This window comes from Schistocerca piceifrons, chromosome 2, assembly GCF_021461385.2.
Source record: "Schistocerca piceifrons isolate TAMUIC-IGC-003096 chromosome 2, iqSchPice1.1, whole genome shotgun sequence".
Classification (NCBI taxonomy): Eukaryota; Metazoa; Arthropoda; class Insecta; order Orthoptera; family Acrididae; genus Schistocerca; species Schistocerca piceifrons.
In genome coordinates, this window is record NC_060139.1 from 702904303 (window position 1) to 702922795 (window position 18493).

The window sequence follows — 18493 nt, forward strand, 5'->3', positions numbered from 1 at the left end:
GAAACCCGCTTCATCGGTAAACAGGTAGAACTGCAACGCATTCTCTGTTAATGCCCATTGACCGAACTGCACTCGATGATTAAAGTCATCACCATATCCCTGCAGATGCTGCTCGCCGAACGTGGCCCGTGTTTGTTACAACACGCAACTGAACGTCGGAGGTTTCAAGCGTCAACTTTAGGTTACAATATCTCCGGATGTAATTAACATTTTACAATGCAACAAATGGCACTGATTATGTATTTGTTTATATGTTCAGATGTGCTAACAAAACTAATGGGGTTCCATTTAAAAAAAACGTAGGTTTGTGTTAAAAAACATACTTCCATGCATTTATTTATGGTTTGTATTAACCAATTACACTAGCCCCTCTCCTCACGTTCGGTCTGTGGAATCGGTTCATCAGTATTTGATGTGGTTTACAAAATGTATCCAACGGTAACGTTAGCTGACTCACCCTGTATATATATACGCCCAGATGTAGCCAACTAACTGTCTGAAAGGAGATGCATCAACATTACTGGGTCAGGAGATAAGGGCTGTTATCTTTAATGTACATAATTGTAGTTTGAACTTTGTCTTTATGCAGTTAATTATGTGGTCTCTACCCAAAGTATTTCACTGTGTTGTCAATCACCCTTAAAAATAAGTTTTCCTGTGCAAGTGCTCTGGTTGACATGAAAGTGATCCTGTTTCTATGTCATTTTCCCAAATTAAGCGTTTATTTTTCAAACCTTGATCACAAAAAATAAATTGTATGAAGAAACATATTTTTTAAATACATCTATATCTACATCTACATCCATACTCCGCAAGCCACCTGACGGTGTGTGGCAGAGGCTACCTTGACTACCTCTATCGGTTCTCCCTTCTATTCCAGTCTTGTATTGTTCATGGAGAGAAGGATTGTCAGTATGCCTCTGTGTAGGCTCTAATCTCTCTGATTTTATCCTCATGGTCTCTTCGCGAGATATACGTAGAAGGGAGCAATATACTGGTTGACTTCTTGGTGAAGGTATGTTCTTGAAACTTTAACAAAAGCCCATACCGAGCTACTGAGCGTCTCTCCTGCAGAGTCTTCCACTGGAGTTTATCTATCATCTCTGTAATGCTTTCGCGATTATTAAATGATCCTGTAACGAAGCGTGCTGCTCTCCGTTGGATCTTCTCTATCTCTTCTACCAACCCTATCTGGTATGGATCCCACACTGCTGAGCAGTATTCAAGCAGTGGGCGAACAAGCATATTGTAACCTACTTCCTTTGTTTTCGGATTGCATTTCCTTAGGATTCTTCCAATGAATCTCAGTCTGGCATCTACTTTACCGACGATCAACTTTATATGATCATTCCATTTTAAATCACTCCTAATGCTTTCTCCCAGATAATTTATGAAATTAACTGCTTCCAGTTGCTGACCTGCTATATTGTAGCTAAATGATAAGGGATCTTTCTTTCTATGTATTCACAGCACATTACACTTGTCTACATTGAGATTCAACTGCCATTCCCTGCACCATGTGTCAATTCGCTGCAGATCCTCCTGCATTTCAGTACAATTTTCCATTGTTACAACCTCTCGATATACCACAGCATCATCCACAAAAAGCCTCAGTGAACTTCCGATGTCATCCACCATAAAGAAATACTAATTACATAAACAACATAACTCAACATTCACGCAGCTTTAGTAGGCACAATTCCAATGTTGTGTTTGGCTTTTCAAAATTTTTCATTGGTTATTTTCAGAATAGAAGGGCAAAGTTTCCAAGTTTTTTGAAAAGTTGATAAATGCCAATTTTGTTAATACACAAATTCAAATTGATTCTTTCCATTTTTTAAATCTTTGGCATTAAATACAAAGAAACCTACTTTATTGTTTGTTTGCATAGAAATACAATAATGTGCTACAGACCAACACTTTAGTATTATACTTTTCCATGTTTGGTAAGCAAAAGTGAAAACAGCAACAAACGTTATTGAAATACAACATAAAATACTGGCTGCAACAATACTGAACTGGAAATCTATTGATCACTTTCAGCAATGTCCTTACAAAACTTGTCTGCTCCTTGTGGTACATTAATATGCCTCAACAGTTTTAAGACATACTTTTTCTTTTCCATGACAACCATGTTGTTCTTTTCCAAGGTGGCTGATTTTCTATTGCTTGTTGCAGTTGCTGAATTTCAGCACCTCAGCTCCTATGGGACTTCTATTATAAGTGTCCTTCTATTTAAACTTCTCTTTAGACCACCTTCTATTTAAACTTCTCATAAGCCATCACTAGCTGAGAAGTTATTTTGAAAGGCATCTTGGAACATAGGGCTTGTAGTGCATTGGATCTGAGATCCTTTACTTCCCAATCTTTATTTTGTATCTTGACAATGCCATATTTTTCCAGCATTTTATAGTATTCATTCAGTTAAAAAATATCTTCCTTTTCCCAGTAGTCTTTATCAACTCTACCAAACAGTTTGTCATGATTATAGCTGTGATCACACATAGGAAAAGATGTACCAGCCTATTAAATTATTAGCTTTCTTCCATAAAGGCCATTAGTGTGCACATCATTACTGTACTTTGATTTTCACTGGTACATGAGTCAGAAAATAAATGTATTTGATTTGGACCATTTTCTGGATGGGACGCCTAAAGGTTTCTCAGGAAATTCAATAGAGTGGAGGCTACTTCATTGCATCCTGTTGTTTCTTCCATTTCAAGCCAAGTATAAAAAGCAATCTTTTCTTTTGTGTTCAGGAATGAACCATAATGCATAAATTGTATAGCCAAACCTGTTTTAAGGAGTATACCTCATCTACAGAGAGCTTTGGCACATCAAAACATACATTAACAGCATTGGATTTTCCTCCTCCATTATTTCACAGAATTTTTGCACAAAATTTGTGCAACTTCTGGTTTGTTATAACAGATTCTTTTTCTCAAGATCTTGGACTTCTGAGAGTCTGTCTTTGGACATCTATGATGTTGCTTGAAATGTTGTGGCATAAACAGGTACTGTCTGGCCATCTTTTTTCCTTATGCTGTACTTTATTAAAACAGTATTCTTCCTTCTTGCTTCTTTCTTGATGTTCCATTTACCTGAAAAAGATGGCCTGAACAGAGTAATAATCAGGAGTTTAGGTCATTTGTAAAACACTAACTGTTTCTGGCTACAAGCACCTGCCTACAGTTTATGATCTTTATTTCCTGCAGAAAACACTCTCACGTTATCATAGCCAGTGACATCCTGTATTTTTATTCTCCCTTCAGATCTCTCAGAAGCAAAGTACAGTTTGCATTTATCAAATTTTGCTTTAGCTGGCTAAGAGCATATATTGAGTTTTGAAAAAATAACTTGTAATTTTCAACACGCTAAACAGCTGCAAATATCAGCTTTTGACAAAACAATTTCAACAGGTCAAGCATGACAATAAGCTTGATCTGTAACTACCAAAACCTAAATTTTGAACAATTGAGCATTTATCAACTTCAGAAAAAGTGCTCCTCATATGCTATATGATATTACAATTACCTGTTGATGTGAAAGAAAAGAAACTGTATGAAGGAGGAATCTGTTTTAAGTCACAGATACAAGAGGTTAAAGCCATGCAGTTTCATAACAGAGCTTTCTTTGTAGATTTTATGAAATACTACGTTGTTTGTTACTAAAATTTTTTACATCCCTTCTTTTGTAAACATATATGTTCACAATTTTTGCTGTCTACCCTAAAATAAGTATTCATTACCAGCTCTCTGTTATGTGCGTTGCCTGGAAGAGTATTGCACATTCTGGTCATGTGCAATACTCTTTGGGGGTATCGAAACATAACAGACCAGAATAGAAAGCAAATTGAACAGATAATTACCACAACTCTTAGTTCATTGAGAGCTTGCCACTACTTAGTTCCATCATTGTCATAAGAACGTAATGGATCTATATCATATTTTACCTTAGTACACTAATAATATCATATGCAAACATTCCAAATCAAGCAATGAACAAGATAATCATAATGTGAGAAATCTAAATAAAATAGTAATTGTCGCCTAGTCGATGATGTAATATGTAAATGATTATAATATGTGAATGACTGTGGAGTACTAACTTATGAAACCTGTAAAACTTGGTCAATTGGTAGGAACATCTGAAACTTGTATTCTGTTTTAATTAACATATAATAAAACATGTTATACTATGTTGCTCATTTTTGCCAAAACACATAAAGCATTACTCAGAATATTGTAAGAACTGCTATTATCGATTTTTATGAGTAGTATATGTATCAAATTTTACTTATACTCAAAGTAATTATGGGAATTTAACAAAATAATTACCCAAATTCATGTAAACTAATCATCAAAATATACTTTCTGTGTAAAATACAAAATTATTGTAAATGTTAATTGAATCCTCTGTTAAAATGTATGTTGAAAACATGGCAGATAGACTGTACATAATTTTGTTATTGTGTAATTAATGAAACTGTCAAAGTCATTGTTTATTCCACAAATTATTCAAAAATGTCATGTAGAAACCTGTTCAATAAATTGGATATTCTATTCAGGAACATACATTTTCAATAAATTGCCTGCAACTATAAAAAACTTGGGTTTAAGATAAAGCATAGTTCAAACAGAGTTTGAAAGACTTTTTGACAGGCAACTTCTTCAGCTCTATAGATGAATATCTTAACAGGGACTATTAGATCAGCTTAAGTAAAATGTATGTCAGATTTCAGTTTTGACAGCACTTGGTCACAACACTCAATATATTTTTTTTATGTATTGTAAAGTTATTGAAAGTGCATAACTATGTTGCATTCTGAGTGTATTAATTTTGTACATATTGGCAGTTCCGGTTTACTGTGATGTATTCACAGATTTTGACAGTCTCCTGACAAATGTCAGAACAGGGAGTATTATATTCAGATGTTTTATGTTTTTTAGGTTATACTTTCTGACTTGTTCTACACCCATGAGAATCATCTAATTTTTGGGATTATGGAACAAAAACTGAATCCAATCTAAAACCTGTTGTAAATTCAAATGTTATCTTTGTTTTCTGGATATTCATGAGTGTGAAACAAATAGTGATGTTTATACTGTTTTCATATGTATGTAAGATTAACTTCAGTTGTAATGACTGAAAACTGTAACATCAAAAATAGTGTAATTGTTTAAAAATGTATATAAAGGTATGAGATGTGGAGGTCAAAGTTCACTGTTGAGTTGTTATTTGCAATGGACAATCTATGTCACTCTTGAGTAATAAAACAGCTTAAAATGTATAATGGTGTACCTGCTATTTCAAGTCACAATGCATGCTGACTATAACTCTAGTGGTCCTGTTCTTGTCAAGAGCACCAGGACATCAAATAAGAAGAAGTTAAGTATATATTTGATGCCACTCGTCTGAAATGTGTAATTTTGATTAAGTTTCCAGAATGATATTTTCACTCTGCAGCGGAGTGTGTGCTGATATGAAACTTCCTGTTATATTAAAACAGTGTGCCGGACCGAGACTCGAACTTGGGACCTTTGCCTTTCGCGGGCAAGCGCTCTACCGACTGAGCTACCCAAGCATGACTCACGCCCCATCCTCACAGCTTTACTTCTGCCAGTACCTCGTCTCCTACCTTCCAAACTTCACAGAAGATCTCCTGCGAACCCTGCAGAACTAGCACTCCTGAAAGAAAGGATATTGTGGAGACATGGCTTAGCCACAGCCTAGGGGATGTTTCCAGAATGAGATTTTCACTCTGCAGTGGAGTGTGCACTGATATGAAACTTCCTGGCAGATTAAAACTGTGTGACGGACCGAGACTCAAACTGATTAAGTTTATTTGCAGCAAGTTTATACATTTCACTACTAATATTTTTTAGAAGAAATTATGTTTCATAATGCAGCTAAATTAATTAAAGTATTTTTGTTTATAAAAATTGAACAATAAGAATACTGTGTAAAATTCAGAAAGATACAGTGAGTGTATGTTAGGGTGTCTGTTTGGTTGCGCATTTGAATATGTGTACTCTTACTAGAAGAAGAGGAAGAGCTTGAAAGGTAGTGTTTATTGTTTTCTGTTATGTGTTCTCGTGTGCCACACTCCAGTCCTCTAGAGGTAACTAGCTATCTTTCCATTATTTTATGTGCAAAATAAAAAAAGGGTAACAAATATATTTCAACACAATACCAGGCCTATAATCCTGTTTATACAAAAGTTTTTTCTAGTGTGCAAGGATGATTCAAACACAGCATTATTTTTACACAGCAATACATTTAATGTACAAAGCTTAATGATTTCACAAAACAAGCAAAAGCACATCTCATTTTTTCACATTTTCCAGTACGGAACAAATTGACTTAACTCACTTGACTAGAAAAATCTTCCTTTTTCAAAAAGTGTCACTGGAGTATTCATTGTACGCATCATCTCCACTCTAATGAGTGTAACAAATATAGCATTCAGTTTGACAGGTCAATGAAGCCTCAGATTTTATTAAACTTTTTATGGCAGTCTCCTTATCACAACATGAGTAACTTTCTTGGACACCAAAAAATTTGAATAAACATAATAGCTACTTTAAATTTCAATTGTATATATTTCTTACATGAGTAATATTGCCAGTACTCAGCACTCAAACTTCCAATAAAAATTATGCTTCTCAGTATTCTTTTTCTACACTTTTGCTAAATGTTGAGAAATAGCCAAAAGACCAAACGATAAAACAACAAACAGACTGAATGGTATAGATGATTGCAAATATTTCTCCTTATCTGAAAATAAAACATGAAATCTCACTGCAGCAATAAACAAAAGTAAAATAAATAAACTGCAAATAAATAAGTTGTTAGTTTAATGGAAAGATCGTACAGAATGTGAAATAAGCATGCATGTTATATGAAAGAAGAGGCAATTTCTGAAAACTTAAATGACAAAAACAAAATATTCAGCATAAGTATGGTACATTTGCCTAGGAATATTGATAACCATTCATACAGAACCTTGAGAATATATTCTCATAGCAATAATTTAATTATTGAAATAAGAGCTGAAGATTTACTGGATCAATGTCAATATTTATGAAAAATACAACACCAAGAATACAAGCAAATGGAACAAACCTCTTGCAGCAGGTTAGGTATGATACAATATGCAAATGGTTAGGATTAAAAAGCTGTAAATGATCTGTGAATAGGGAAACTGTATGTGGAGTGAAGCCCCAGGTACTGCAGTTAGCATCTCCAAATGAGCTTAGAATCAAGGAGGGTTTTGGTATATGGCATTTCCCACCACACAGTTTGTCGGCAAGAACTCAAGGCATCAAGACTGGTTTTCAAAGGCTGTGATAACAACTTTCCAACCATGCATCAGACATGTTAAATAGGTGGCCTATTAAGTGAACATACTGCTTATGGGAGAAGTATTACCCTTTATAAGATTGCATATTCATCATCACATGAGATCAGGCAAGATTCTGCAAAAATAAACAATGTGGAGTTGCTCTAAGGAGGGGTAGTATCTTGGGCTCTAAAAACCTCTTCACGTTAACAGTTGTTCTGACTGCACTCAATATACAGGACTCAATAATACATGTTGTATCTAATGACATCCCAAACCAACATGCCTCCCATATGCAGCATGGTGACGTAGGCTGCTAGACTATAGCATTTAACAGGTATGGAGCCATCATCATAATCCAACATGAAGTGGAATTTGTCTAAAAAAAGCTAAATTTAGCCGTTCAGCATGCCGGCAAGGCTGTTCATGTGCTCAGTTCAGCCCAAGACATTTGTGTTTTCTAAACAATGGAAGCTTATGTAATGACATTTGCTGACAGTTCACCCAATGGTACATGATTTAGAATTATTAATTCAGACAGATCCACATCTTTTTAATGCTCCTGTCTCAAGCCCACATGCTGTATGAGGCAGAACAGTCCTCTATAGCCATACAAACAGTCCTCTGCTTTGAATACATTTCATTGTGTGATATAAACCATCTTGACACTATGTATTACCCTCTTCCATTCAGTGGTAGTGTTGGACACATATTTGGCAGAACAGTGATTCAGATCTCTATCTGTCCATCTGGATGTAAGTTTTCCATGAGTGAAGAAAGACATCTTTCCACTGGGCTGTATTTTAAAATTATACTTCATTCGGTATGGCCCATTTTCAAGTGCATCTATAACAGATGTGGATACAGTGTCCTGTCTTGTCATACAAAAATCATTTGTCATGTGTAATGGTGCCTGGCACATTCACCGAAGTGCATGATCTCATGATACATGGCTACAAAATACACCTAAACACAATTGTTTAAAGCATTGCAATGTTTGTACGTTCATGATTTTCCTGAAATGCTTCACCTACACCTACATCTACATGTTTACTCTGCAATTCACAATTAAATGCCTGGCATAGGCTTCATCAAACCTTCTTCAACCTATCTCTCTCTCATTCGACACTCTAATGGCATGCAGGAAAAATGAACACTTAAATATTTCTGTGCAAGTTCTGATTTCTCTAATTTTACCATGATGATCATTTCTCCATATGTAAGTGGGTGCCAACAGAATGTTTTTACAATCAGAGAAGAAAGTAGATCATTGAAATGTCATGAGAAGACCCCGTCACAACAAAAAAAGGCTTTTAGCAAACTTCATGTAAGCAGTCTCTTGAGTAGACACGTTACTCTTTTTAAGTGTTCTCCCAATAAATAACTCTCTTAGGTTTGCTTTCCCACAACATTATCTATGTGATCATCCATGTTTCACTTCCATACATGGCTACACTCCACACAAATACTTTCGGGAACGACTTCCTGAAACTTAAATCTATACTATGTTAACAGATTTCTCTTCTTCAGAAACACTTTCCTTGCCATTGCCAGTCCACTTTTTATATCCTCTCTACTTCAACCATGATCAGTTATTTTGCTCCCCAAATAATAAAACTCCTTTACTACTTTAAGTGTCTCATTTCCTAATCTAATACCCTCAGCATCACCCGACTTAATTCGACTACATTCCATTACCTTCGTTTTGCTTTTGTTGATGTTTGTCTTATATCCTTCTTTCAAGACACTGTCCATTCCATTCAACTACTCATCCAGGTCCATTGCTGTCTCTGACAGAATTACATTGTCACCAGCAAACCTCAGAGTTTTTGTTTCTTCTCCATGGATTTTAATTCCTACTCCAACTTTTTCTTTTGTTTCCTTTACTGCTTGCTCAATATACAGATTGAACAACATTGGGGATAGGCTACAACCCTGTCTCACTCCCTTTCCAACCACTGCTTCCCTTTCATGCCCCTTGACTCTTATAACTGCCATCTGGTTTCTATACAAATTGTAAATAGCCTTTCGCTCCCTGTATTTTACCGATACCACCTTCAGAATTTGAAAGAGAGTATTCCAGTCAATATTATGAAAACCTTTCTCTAAGTCTACAAATGCTAGAAACATAGCTTTACCTTTCCTTAATCTATCTTCTAAGATAAGTCAGTAGGGTCAGTATTGCCTCACATGTTCCAACATTTCTATGGAATCCAAACTGATCTTCCCCGAGATCAGCTTCTACCAGTTTTTCCATTAGTATGTGAAGAATTTGCGTTAGTATTTTACAGCTGTGGCTTATTAAACTGACAGTTTGGTAATTTTCACATCTGTCAACACCGGCTTTCTTTTGAATTGGAATAATTATACTCTTCTTGAAGTATGAGAGTATTTCGCCTGTCTCATACATTTTGCACACCAGATGGTAGAGTTTTGTTAGGTCTGGCTCTCCCAAGGCTGTCAGTAGTTCTAATGGAATGTTGTCTACTCCCGGGGCCTTGTTTCGACTTAGGTCTTTCAGTGCTCTGTCAAACTCTTCACACAGTATCATATCTCCCATTTCATCTTCATTTACATCCTCTTCCATTTCCACAATATTGTCCTCAAGTACCTCACCCTTGTATAGACCCTCCATATACTTCTTCCACCTTTCTGCTTTCCCTTCTTTGCCTAGAACTGGTCTAAGCTCTTGATATTCATGCAAGTGGTTCTCTTTTCTCCAAAGGTTTCTTTAATTTTCCTGTAGGCAGTATCTATCTTACCCCTAGTGAGCTATGCCTCTACATCCTTACATTTGTACTCTAGCCATCCCTGCTTAGCCATACTGCACTTCCTGTCAATCTCATTTTTGAGACGTTTGTATTCCCTTTTTCGTGCTTCATTTACTGCATTTTTATATTTTTTCCTTTCATCAATTAAATTCAATATATCTTCTGTTACTCAAGGATTTCTACTAGCCCTCATCTTTTTATCTACTTGATCCTCTGCTGCCTTCACTATTTCATCCCTCAAAGCTAACCATTCTTCTTCCACTGTATTTCTGCCCCCCATTCCTGTCAATCATTCCCTAATGCTCTCACTGAGACTCTCTACAACCTCTGGTTCTGTCAGTTCATCCAGATACTGTCTCTAGAAATTCCCACCTTTTTGTAGTTTCTTCAGTTTTAATCTACAGTTCATAACCAATAGATTGTGGACAGAATCCACATCTGCCCCTGGAAATGCCTTACAATTTAAAACCTGATTCCTAAATCTGTCTTACAATTATATAATCTATCTAAAACCTTCCAGTATCTCCAGGCTTCTTCCATGTAACAAACCATCTTTCATGATTCTTGAAGCAAGTGTTAGCTATCATTAAGTTATGCTCTGTGCAAAATTCTACCAGACGGCTTTCTCTTTCATTTCTTACCCCCATTCCATATTCACCTTCTAAGTTTCCTTCTCTTCCTTTTCCTACTATCGAATTCCAGTAACCATGACTATTAAATTTTCATCTCCCTTCAATATCTGAATAATTTCTTCTCATCATACATTTCATCAGTGTCTTTGTCATTTACTGAGATAGTTGGCATATAAACTTCTACTACTGTTGTAGGAATGGGCTTTGTGTCTATCTTCGCCACAATAATGCATTCACTATGCTGTTTGTAGTAGCTTACTCGCACTCCTATCTTTTTAATTCATTATTAAACCTACTCCTGAATTACCCCTATTTGATTTTGTATTTATAACCCTGTGTATTCACCTGACCAGAAGTCTTGCTCCTCCTTCACTAATTCCCGTTATATCTAACTTTAACCTATCCATTTCCCTTTTTAAATTTTCTAACTTACTTGCCTGATTAAGGCATCTGACATTTCATGCTCCGATCTGTAGAACACCAGTTTTCTTTCTCCTGATAATGACATCCTCCTGAATAGTCCCCACCTGGAGATCTGAATGGGGGATTATTTTACCTCCGGAATATTTTACCCAAGAGCACGCCATCATCATTTAACCATACAGTAAAGTGCATGCCCTCAGGAAAAATTACGGCTGTAGTTTCCCCTTGCTTTCAGCCATTCTCAGTGCCAGCACAGCAAGTCTGTTTTGGTTAGTGTTACAAGGCCAGATCAGTCAATCATCTAGACTGTTGCCCCTGCAACTATTGGAAAGGCTGCTGCCCCTCTTCAGGTACCATACATTTGTCTGGACTCTCAACAGATACCCCTCCATTGTGGTTGCGCCTGTGGTACAGCTATCTGTATCACTGAGGCACGCTAGCCTCCCCACCAATGGCAAGGTCCATGGTTCATGAGGGAAAAGATTATTCTTATGGATTCAAAAATTATCACTGAATTGAGGATTTCAATATAGACCATGCTATACCTATGTTGTAATTCCCTAGCAACGACTAGAACTTTAAATCTATCTACAATTCCACTATTTTCCTCTTCACCTTGAATATCCACCTATTGTTGAGTTTTTCTTGGTTTTCAGGGCTCCAGTCATGGTCCAAGTTTCATTTTTGTTGTTTGAGACATTTCGAATTTTTTGAGTTGTCACAGTCCATTGCATTAGTATGGGATAGGTTCATAAGACAGTGTCACATATGCAGAGTTTACCTTAATGTTGGCATATCTTACAGGCTCTTTAATTTAATAATAACATTCAGCAACAAATAACATTACAATACCTAGAAATAATACAGTTTCAGGACATTATACGGGTTATTCTTCTGAATATGCCAGTTTACAAATTGCCAACTAAAGATTTGTGTGCAACAGTAAATTTGATATTTTATGCATTTTATATTTGTTAATATACAAATAGCAGGATTACAAATATTTTTATCATAATTAGATCACTTGTGAATCATATAAAACTAAGGGCTTGACATACTTACAAAGCATTTTTAATGAAGAAAAAAACCTGTCTAGGGAATAAAATGGATGTTCAGTTAAAATTCTTTTTAATTGGTATTTTAGTTTGGTAGTAGAAAGGCCTGTGAGACTTTCTGGTAGGGCACTGGCTAGCTTCAGCCCATCATTAAGTGCAATTTTTTTTTCCTTCATAATAAAGCTGTTATGTGGCTATTTACGTGGTACCTGAATTTTTATCATGTATCATGCTGGTATAGGCCACAGCTGAATTTTGTATTTATTGTTTTCACAAGCAAGCACACCTAATTTTGGAAACAGGTTCTGACATGATTCTCAAGGTTTGGCACCACAAATAATTCTGATAACTTTTTTCTGTGGTGTTAATAATGTGCTTGGGTTTCTTCATGTTGTTGCACGCCATTTTTCTACAAAATAGTTTAAATTTGATGGAAATAATGAATGAGAAGCTGTTTTTAGTACACACATATCCTTACAATATTTGATAATCATGTTTTCAGGAAATATGTTTTTAGACACCTTACAGGTTAAGGAATCTACAGGATGTTCAGAAATTCCCATTATGAACTTCTATGACTTGTAGAGGGCAGTGAGTATATAATATTTGGAATAAGAACCAATGTCCAGAAACATTTCTGTTGTATGATGGTTTCAATTCAGATGTTTAATTCATCCACTTCTGATTGAGAAATTGCATTAGGTATGACACAGTACAGTTATTAGGTAACAATTCAAAAGGAAACATAATGAAACATCCACTTATGACTTAAGAACATGTACTCATATTAACACTTAAATATTACGTCTTTACATTTTACCTAAACAAAAAAGGTCCCCAGAGGACTTCATCTAGGAGTTCGCGGGTGGCATCCGTGGGGCCCCGAGCTAAGTCTGACATTGCTTCCACTTACTTGTGTCAGACCCCTTCTGTTTTCTTTCTTGTCGGCCTCCCTCGGCCAACTCTTGTTTTTTGACCCCAATGGTATTAGGTTTCGAGGCCTGAGGGTGTCTTTCAGTTTCATATCTCTCTCACCCCAGTTCTTCAGGGTTTGATGCAGGACCGTAGCTCAAGGTTGTGGGTGAAGTCCCCAACGGCAGCTGCAGGGGAGGAGAGGATGTCTGGTACGGTGCATATGCTTGGCAGATGGGGCAATGGATCCAGAGTACCGTAGGTGACAGTAGGGTTCAATGAACAAGTCGGCAACTCCTGCAACCCACTCAACTCCACATATAGTGACCCGTCATTCCTGTGGAAACAGTTGTTTGGGTTGAGAGAAAGCTATGAACGCTGGGCAAATTCATGGCTTTTAAATACAACCCAGGCGATGCAGTGCCTGTGGAGAGGACACTTCGCCTGCGCCTGCAAAGGTGTGGATAACAACACGGGGAGTCGCAGTTACCGGTTTTAAGCCTTGCGCTGAGGGACGTGAGTGCGGGCGCCAGGGTTGACTCTTGTCGGTGGGATAGCTCATTGCAGCTAACTGACTGGTTACCGCCCACCTCAAGCTGAGCAGCCCCCAGCCAGTAAGGTACCAGTCCGTCCCCCATGTTGCGCTTCTATGAGTGTTTGGAGCAGCAAGCATCTCGCAGTGCTTGATACAAGGTGGGTTACTGAGGCACCTGGAAAAAACAACAATAAAGTAGCTCATATGAGCAAAACCAACTATTCAATAACACGATTTGCCACCTGGAATATCAGAACTATGTTACCCGGATATGACACTCCTACAGATGCTGCCCCTATAGTCAGATAAACAACCATAATTGACAGAGAACTCCTGTGTCTTCACGTTGATGTGGCTGCATTACAGGAAACTTGTCTTTCTGAGAAAGGCAGCCTGCATGAAGATAATTACACCTTTTTCTGGAAAGGGAGAGAAATTGGAGAAAGACGTGAACACGGAGTTGGCTTTGCAGTGCGAAACAGTCTTCTCAGCTGCTGCAAACAATCTATGTCTGAATGATTCACAACTTTGAGATTAAAGACAACATCAGGCCCCGTCACATTAATCTCTGCATATGCTCTCACTATGAAAGTGCCACCTGAAGTCAAAGGCATGTTCTACGAGGACCTGAGGAAATGCCTGGAGAATGTTTGTGGATCAGATAAACTCATGTTACTGGGATACTTTAATGCCAGGGTTGGGAATAAATGGAACAACTGGACCGACTGCATTGGACCATATGGCATTGGAAATATGAATGAGAACGGTCAGCGACTGCTGGATCTTTGCACCTCTCTTTCTCTCTGCATCACTAACATTTAGTTCCAGAACAGAGACGTGCACAAAGTAACATGGAAACACCCATGTTCAGGCCATTGGCATCGGCTCGACTTCATCATAAACCAGAAGAAGCGACCTACATCATGTCCTTAATTCCCGCACATATCACAGTGCTGAATGCGATACTGATCACTCTTTAGTTATGACCAAATCACGGTTCACACCAAAGAAGATTCACTCAGCTGAGAGTGTTTGTCAAAGAGTGAAGATCAACACCAAAGCCATTCAAGATGATGTGCTATACAAAAAGTTCAGTGAAGAAATAGAGATGAAACTGAATCCTGAGCAATTTGTAACTGCACAGAGCGCCAAAAATATGTGGCATCTAGCTAAAGAAAATATTACGCAGACAGCTATTGGAACATTTGGGAAGCAGGGTAGGACTCAAAGTGACTGGTTTACTGAATGTGAAAGTGAGTTGCATCCATATATAGACACATTCAGGAGGACGACGGTTCAATCCCGACTCCGGCCATCCTGATTTACGTTTTCCGTGATTTCCCTAAATCACTTCAGGCAAATGCCGGGATGGTTCCTTTGAAAGGGCATGGCCAATTTCATTCCCCATCCTTCCCTCTCCCGAGCTTGCGCTCCGTCTCTAATGACCTCGTTGTCGACGGGACATTAAACACTAATCTCCTCCTCCATATATAGACAAGAAATGTAATGCTCATATACAGGTTATGAATAATCATAAAGACCAATGAGCAATAGCTGAATACAAGGCCTGCAAAGCAGACCTGCAATGAGTTTCTCACCATTGCACAAATAGATATTGGACCAATCTTTGTAAAACTATTCAGATCTGCCGAGACAAAGGAGATTATAGTGACATGTATCAAGGCATCAAAAAGGCCATTGGACCAACAAGCAGGAAGTTTGCTGCAATAAAAGATCTAAATGGAGACCCAATCAACAATAAAAACCAGCAGCTAGATAGATGGGTGCAGCACTATGCTAAACTATACTCAGAAGAGGTCAACATTTCCTCAGAAGCTTTGGGTACTTTATCAACTTACCCAGTTATTGGCATCTAGCTAAAGAAAATATTATGCAGACAGCTATCGGAACATTTGGGAAGCAGGGTAGGACTCAAAGTGACTGGTTTACTGAATGTGAAAGTGAGTTGCGTCCATATATATAGACAAGAAATGTAATGCTCATATACGGGTTATGAATAATCATAAAGATCAACGAGCAATAGCTGAATACAAGGCCTGCAAAGCAGACCTGCAATGAGTTTCTCACCATTACACAAATAGATATTGGACCAACCTTTGTAAAACTATTCAGATCTGCCGAGACAAAGGAGATTATAGTGACATGTATCAAGGCATCAAAAAGGCCATTGGACCAACAAGCAGGAAGTTTGCTGCAATAAAAGATCTAAATGGAGACCCAATCAACAATAAAAACCAGCAGCTAGATATATGGGTGCAGCACTACGCTAAACTATACTCAGAAGAGGTCAACATTTCCTCAGAAGCTTTGGGTACTTTACCAACTTACCCAGTTATTGGCATCTAGCTAAAGAAAATATTATGCAGACAGCTATCGGAACATTTGGGAAGCAGGGTAGGACTCAAAGTGACTGGTTTACTGAATGTGAAAGTGAGTTGCGTCCATATATATAGACAAGAAATGTAATGCTCATATACGGGTTATGAATAATCATAAAGACCAACGAGCAATAGCTGAATACAAGGCCTGCAAAGCAGACCTGCAATGAGTTTCTCACCATTACGCAAATAGATATTGGACCAACCTTTGTAAAACTATTCAGATCTGCCGAGACAAAGGAGAGTATAGTGACATGTATCAAGGCATCAAAAAGGCCATTGGACCAACAAGCAGGAAGTTTGCTGCAATAAAAGATCTAAATGGAGACCCAATCAACAATAAAAACCAGCAGCTAGATAGATGGGTGCAGCACTATGCTAAACTATACTCAGAAGAGGTCGACATTTCCTCAGAAGCTTTCGGTACTTTACCAACTTACCCAGTTATGTCTGAGATTGGTGATCCTCCCACTGTTGACGAATTAAAACTCGCACTTAAAAGTCTAAAGCTAGGCAAGAATACAGACCATGATAACTTACCAGTAGAAATCATCAAACTTGACTGTGTTTTTCCGATATTGTATCAAATCCTATTGCAGTGCTGGGAAGAAGGCACAGGACCTCAAGACATGCGAGATGCAAATATAGTAACAATCTATAAGGTAAAAGGCAACAGAGGTAATTGTAACAACTATAGAGGAATATCTCTCTTGAGCATTTCTGGAAAGGCATATGCAAGGATAATCCTGAAGAGACTGGAAACCTTGGCTGCTCGGATCTACCCTGAGTCACAGTGTGGATTTCGAACTGGCAGATCCACAAGTGACAAGATATTTACCTTGCGCCAACTACAAGAGAAGTGCCGTGAACACAGAGTGCCATTATATGTGGCTTTTGTTGACCTCAAGAAAGCCTTTGACACCGTCAGTAGGGAGGGACTCTACAGCATATTGGAAAAAATTGGATGTCTCCCAACTTTGCTGTCTTTAATAAGATCTTTTCATGACAATATGTGTGGCTCTGTAATCTTCGATGGCAGTACATCTAAACCATTCAGTATTAACTATGGCGTAATACAAGGCTGTGTGTTGGCACCTACACTTTTTGGAATTCTCCTCTTGGATCTGCTCCAAGTGGCTTTTGAGAATTGCAATGTTGTAGTACATCTGCATACTAGGAAAGATGGAAGTCTTCTGAAGAGTAACACAAAGTGCTACACGACAGTCGCTCGTGAACTCCTGTATGCTGATGATGCTGCAATTGTTGTGAACTCCGCAGAAGAGCTGCAAGAGCTAGTATCAAGATTTAGTCATGCATGCCACCTATTCTCAATGAGTGTAAACAGCAGTAAGACTGTAATTATGGTTCAGGGTGCTAACACAAAGCCAAATATCACACTAGATGGCACTACTCTGCAAGTCATAGATAACTTCTGCTATCTTGGATCTAGTATAGAATCAAACATGTCTGTTGACAAGGAAATTGATGCTCGCATTGGAAGAGCTACAACAGCTTTTGGCAAACTCTCTACACCTGTTTGGAAAAACAACAAACTCTCTTTGACCACCAAAATTCTTGTATATCAAACTTGCATCCTCAGCATCCATTTGTATGCATCAGAAACGTGGACTACCTATGCCAAACAAGAACGTCGCCTTAATGCTTTTCACATGCAGTGCTTGAGATCCATCCACAGAGTAATGCAGAAGGACCGAGTGACCAACAAACCAGTGCTATCTAAAACTAACTGCAACCGTATTTCAGCTATCTTGAAGCAGAGATGACTCCGTTGGCTGGGACACATCCACCGTATGGATCCTGACAGATTACCACATGAGGTGATGCTTGGAGAGGTCTCTAAAGCCAAAAGACCTGTAGGACATCCTGTATTGAGGTTCAAGGACTCCTGTAAACGAGATATGGAGAGCTTTGGAATCGACACAAACAGATGGGAGGCACGGGCTAGCATGAGACCAGAGTGACATGATGATATATCATCTGGAATGTCGAAGCATGATGAAGGCTTGTTAGACAGATTAAGGCAGAAAAAGATTCGCAATGCTACCACTGCTCCTGCCTCAGCAGCCAGATACACTTGTGGCAATTGCGGGCAGAGATGCGGTGCTGCCATTGGCTTGACAAGTCATATGAAAAAAAGCAACCCATAAACACACAGGCACTGCAACAATCATCTACTAAGATGTCATGGCCAATATATAAACAAAAAAGAACCCAGCATACTGTACATACAGATCAGTAGTCATACAGTACAACAGCGGCTCGATGTGGCAACCACCAATGTTATTACAGACATTGTACATGTCATCCTGTCCACCCTATTGCATACCATGACAGGCAACTCTGAGGCTTTTGTCTTTCCTTCAGCAGACATGGACACATTGCACATCTGAACTGAAACCATCA

General features: G+C 38.1%; 1 protein-coding gene across 1 annotated transcript in view; it reads right to left on the bottom strand.

The window, feature by feature from the left end:
• Positions 1 to 6679: 6679 nt before the first annotated feature.
• LOC124775762 (glycerol kinase-like) overlaps positions 6680 to 18493 on the bottom strand; it is a 277797-nt gene continuing 265983 nt past the window's right edge. The window contains exon 13 of the mRNA XM_047250592.1: positions 6680 to 6772. Within this exon, the coding sequence (XP_047106548.1) occupies positions 6680 to 6772 (93 nt within the window). The remainder of the gene's footprint in view (positions 6773 to 18493) is intronic.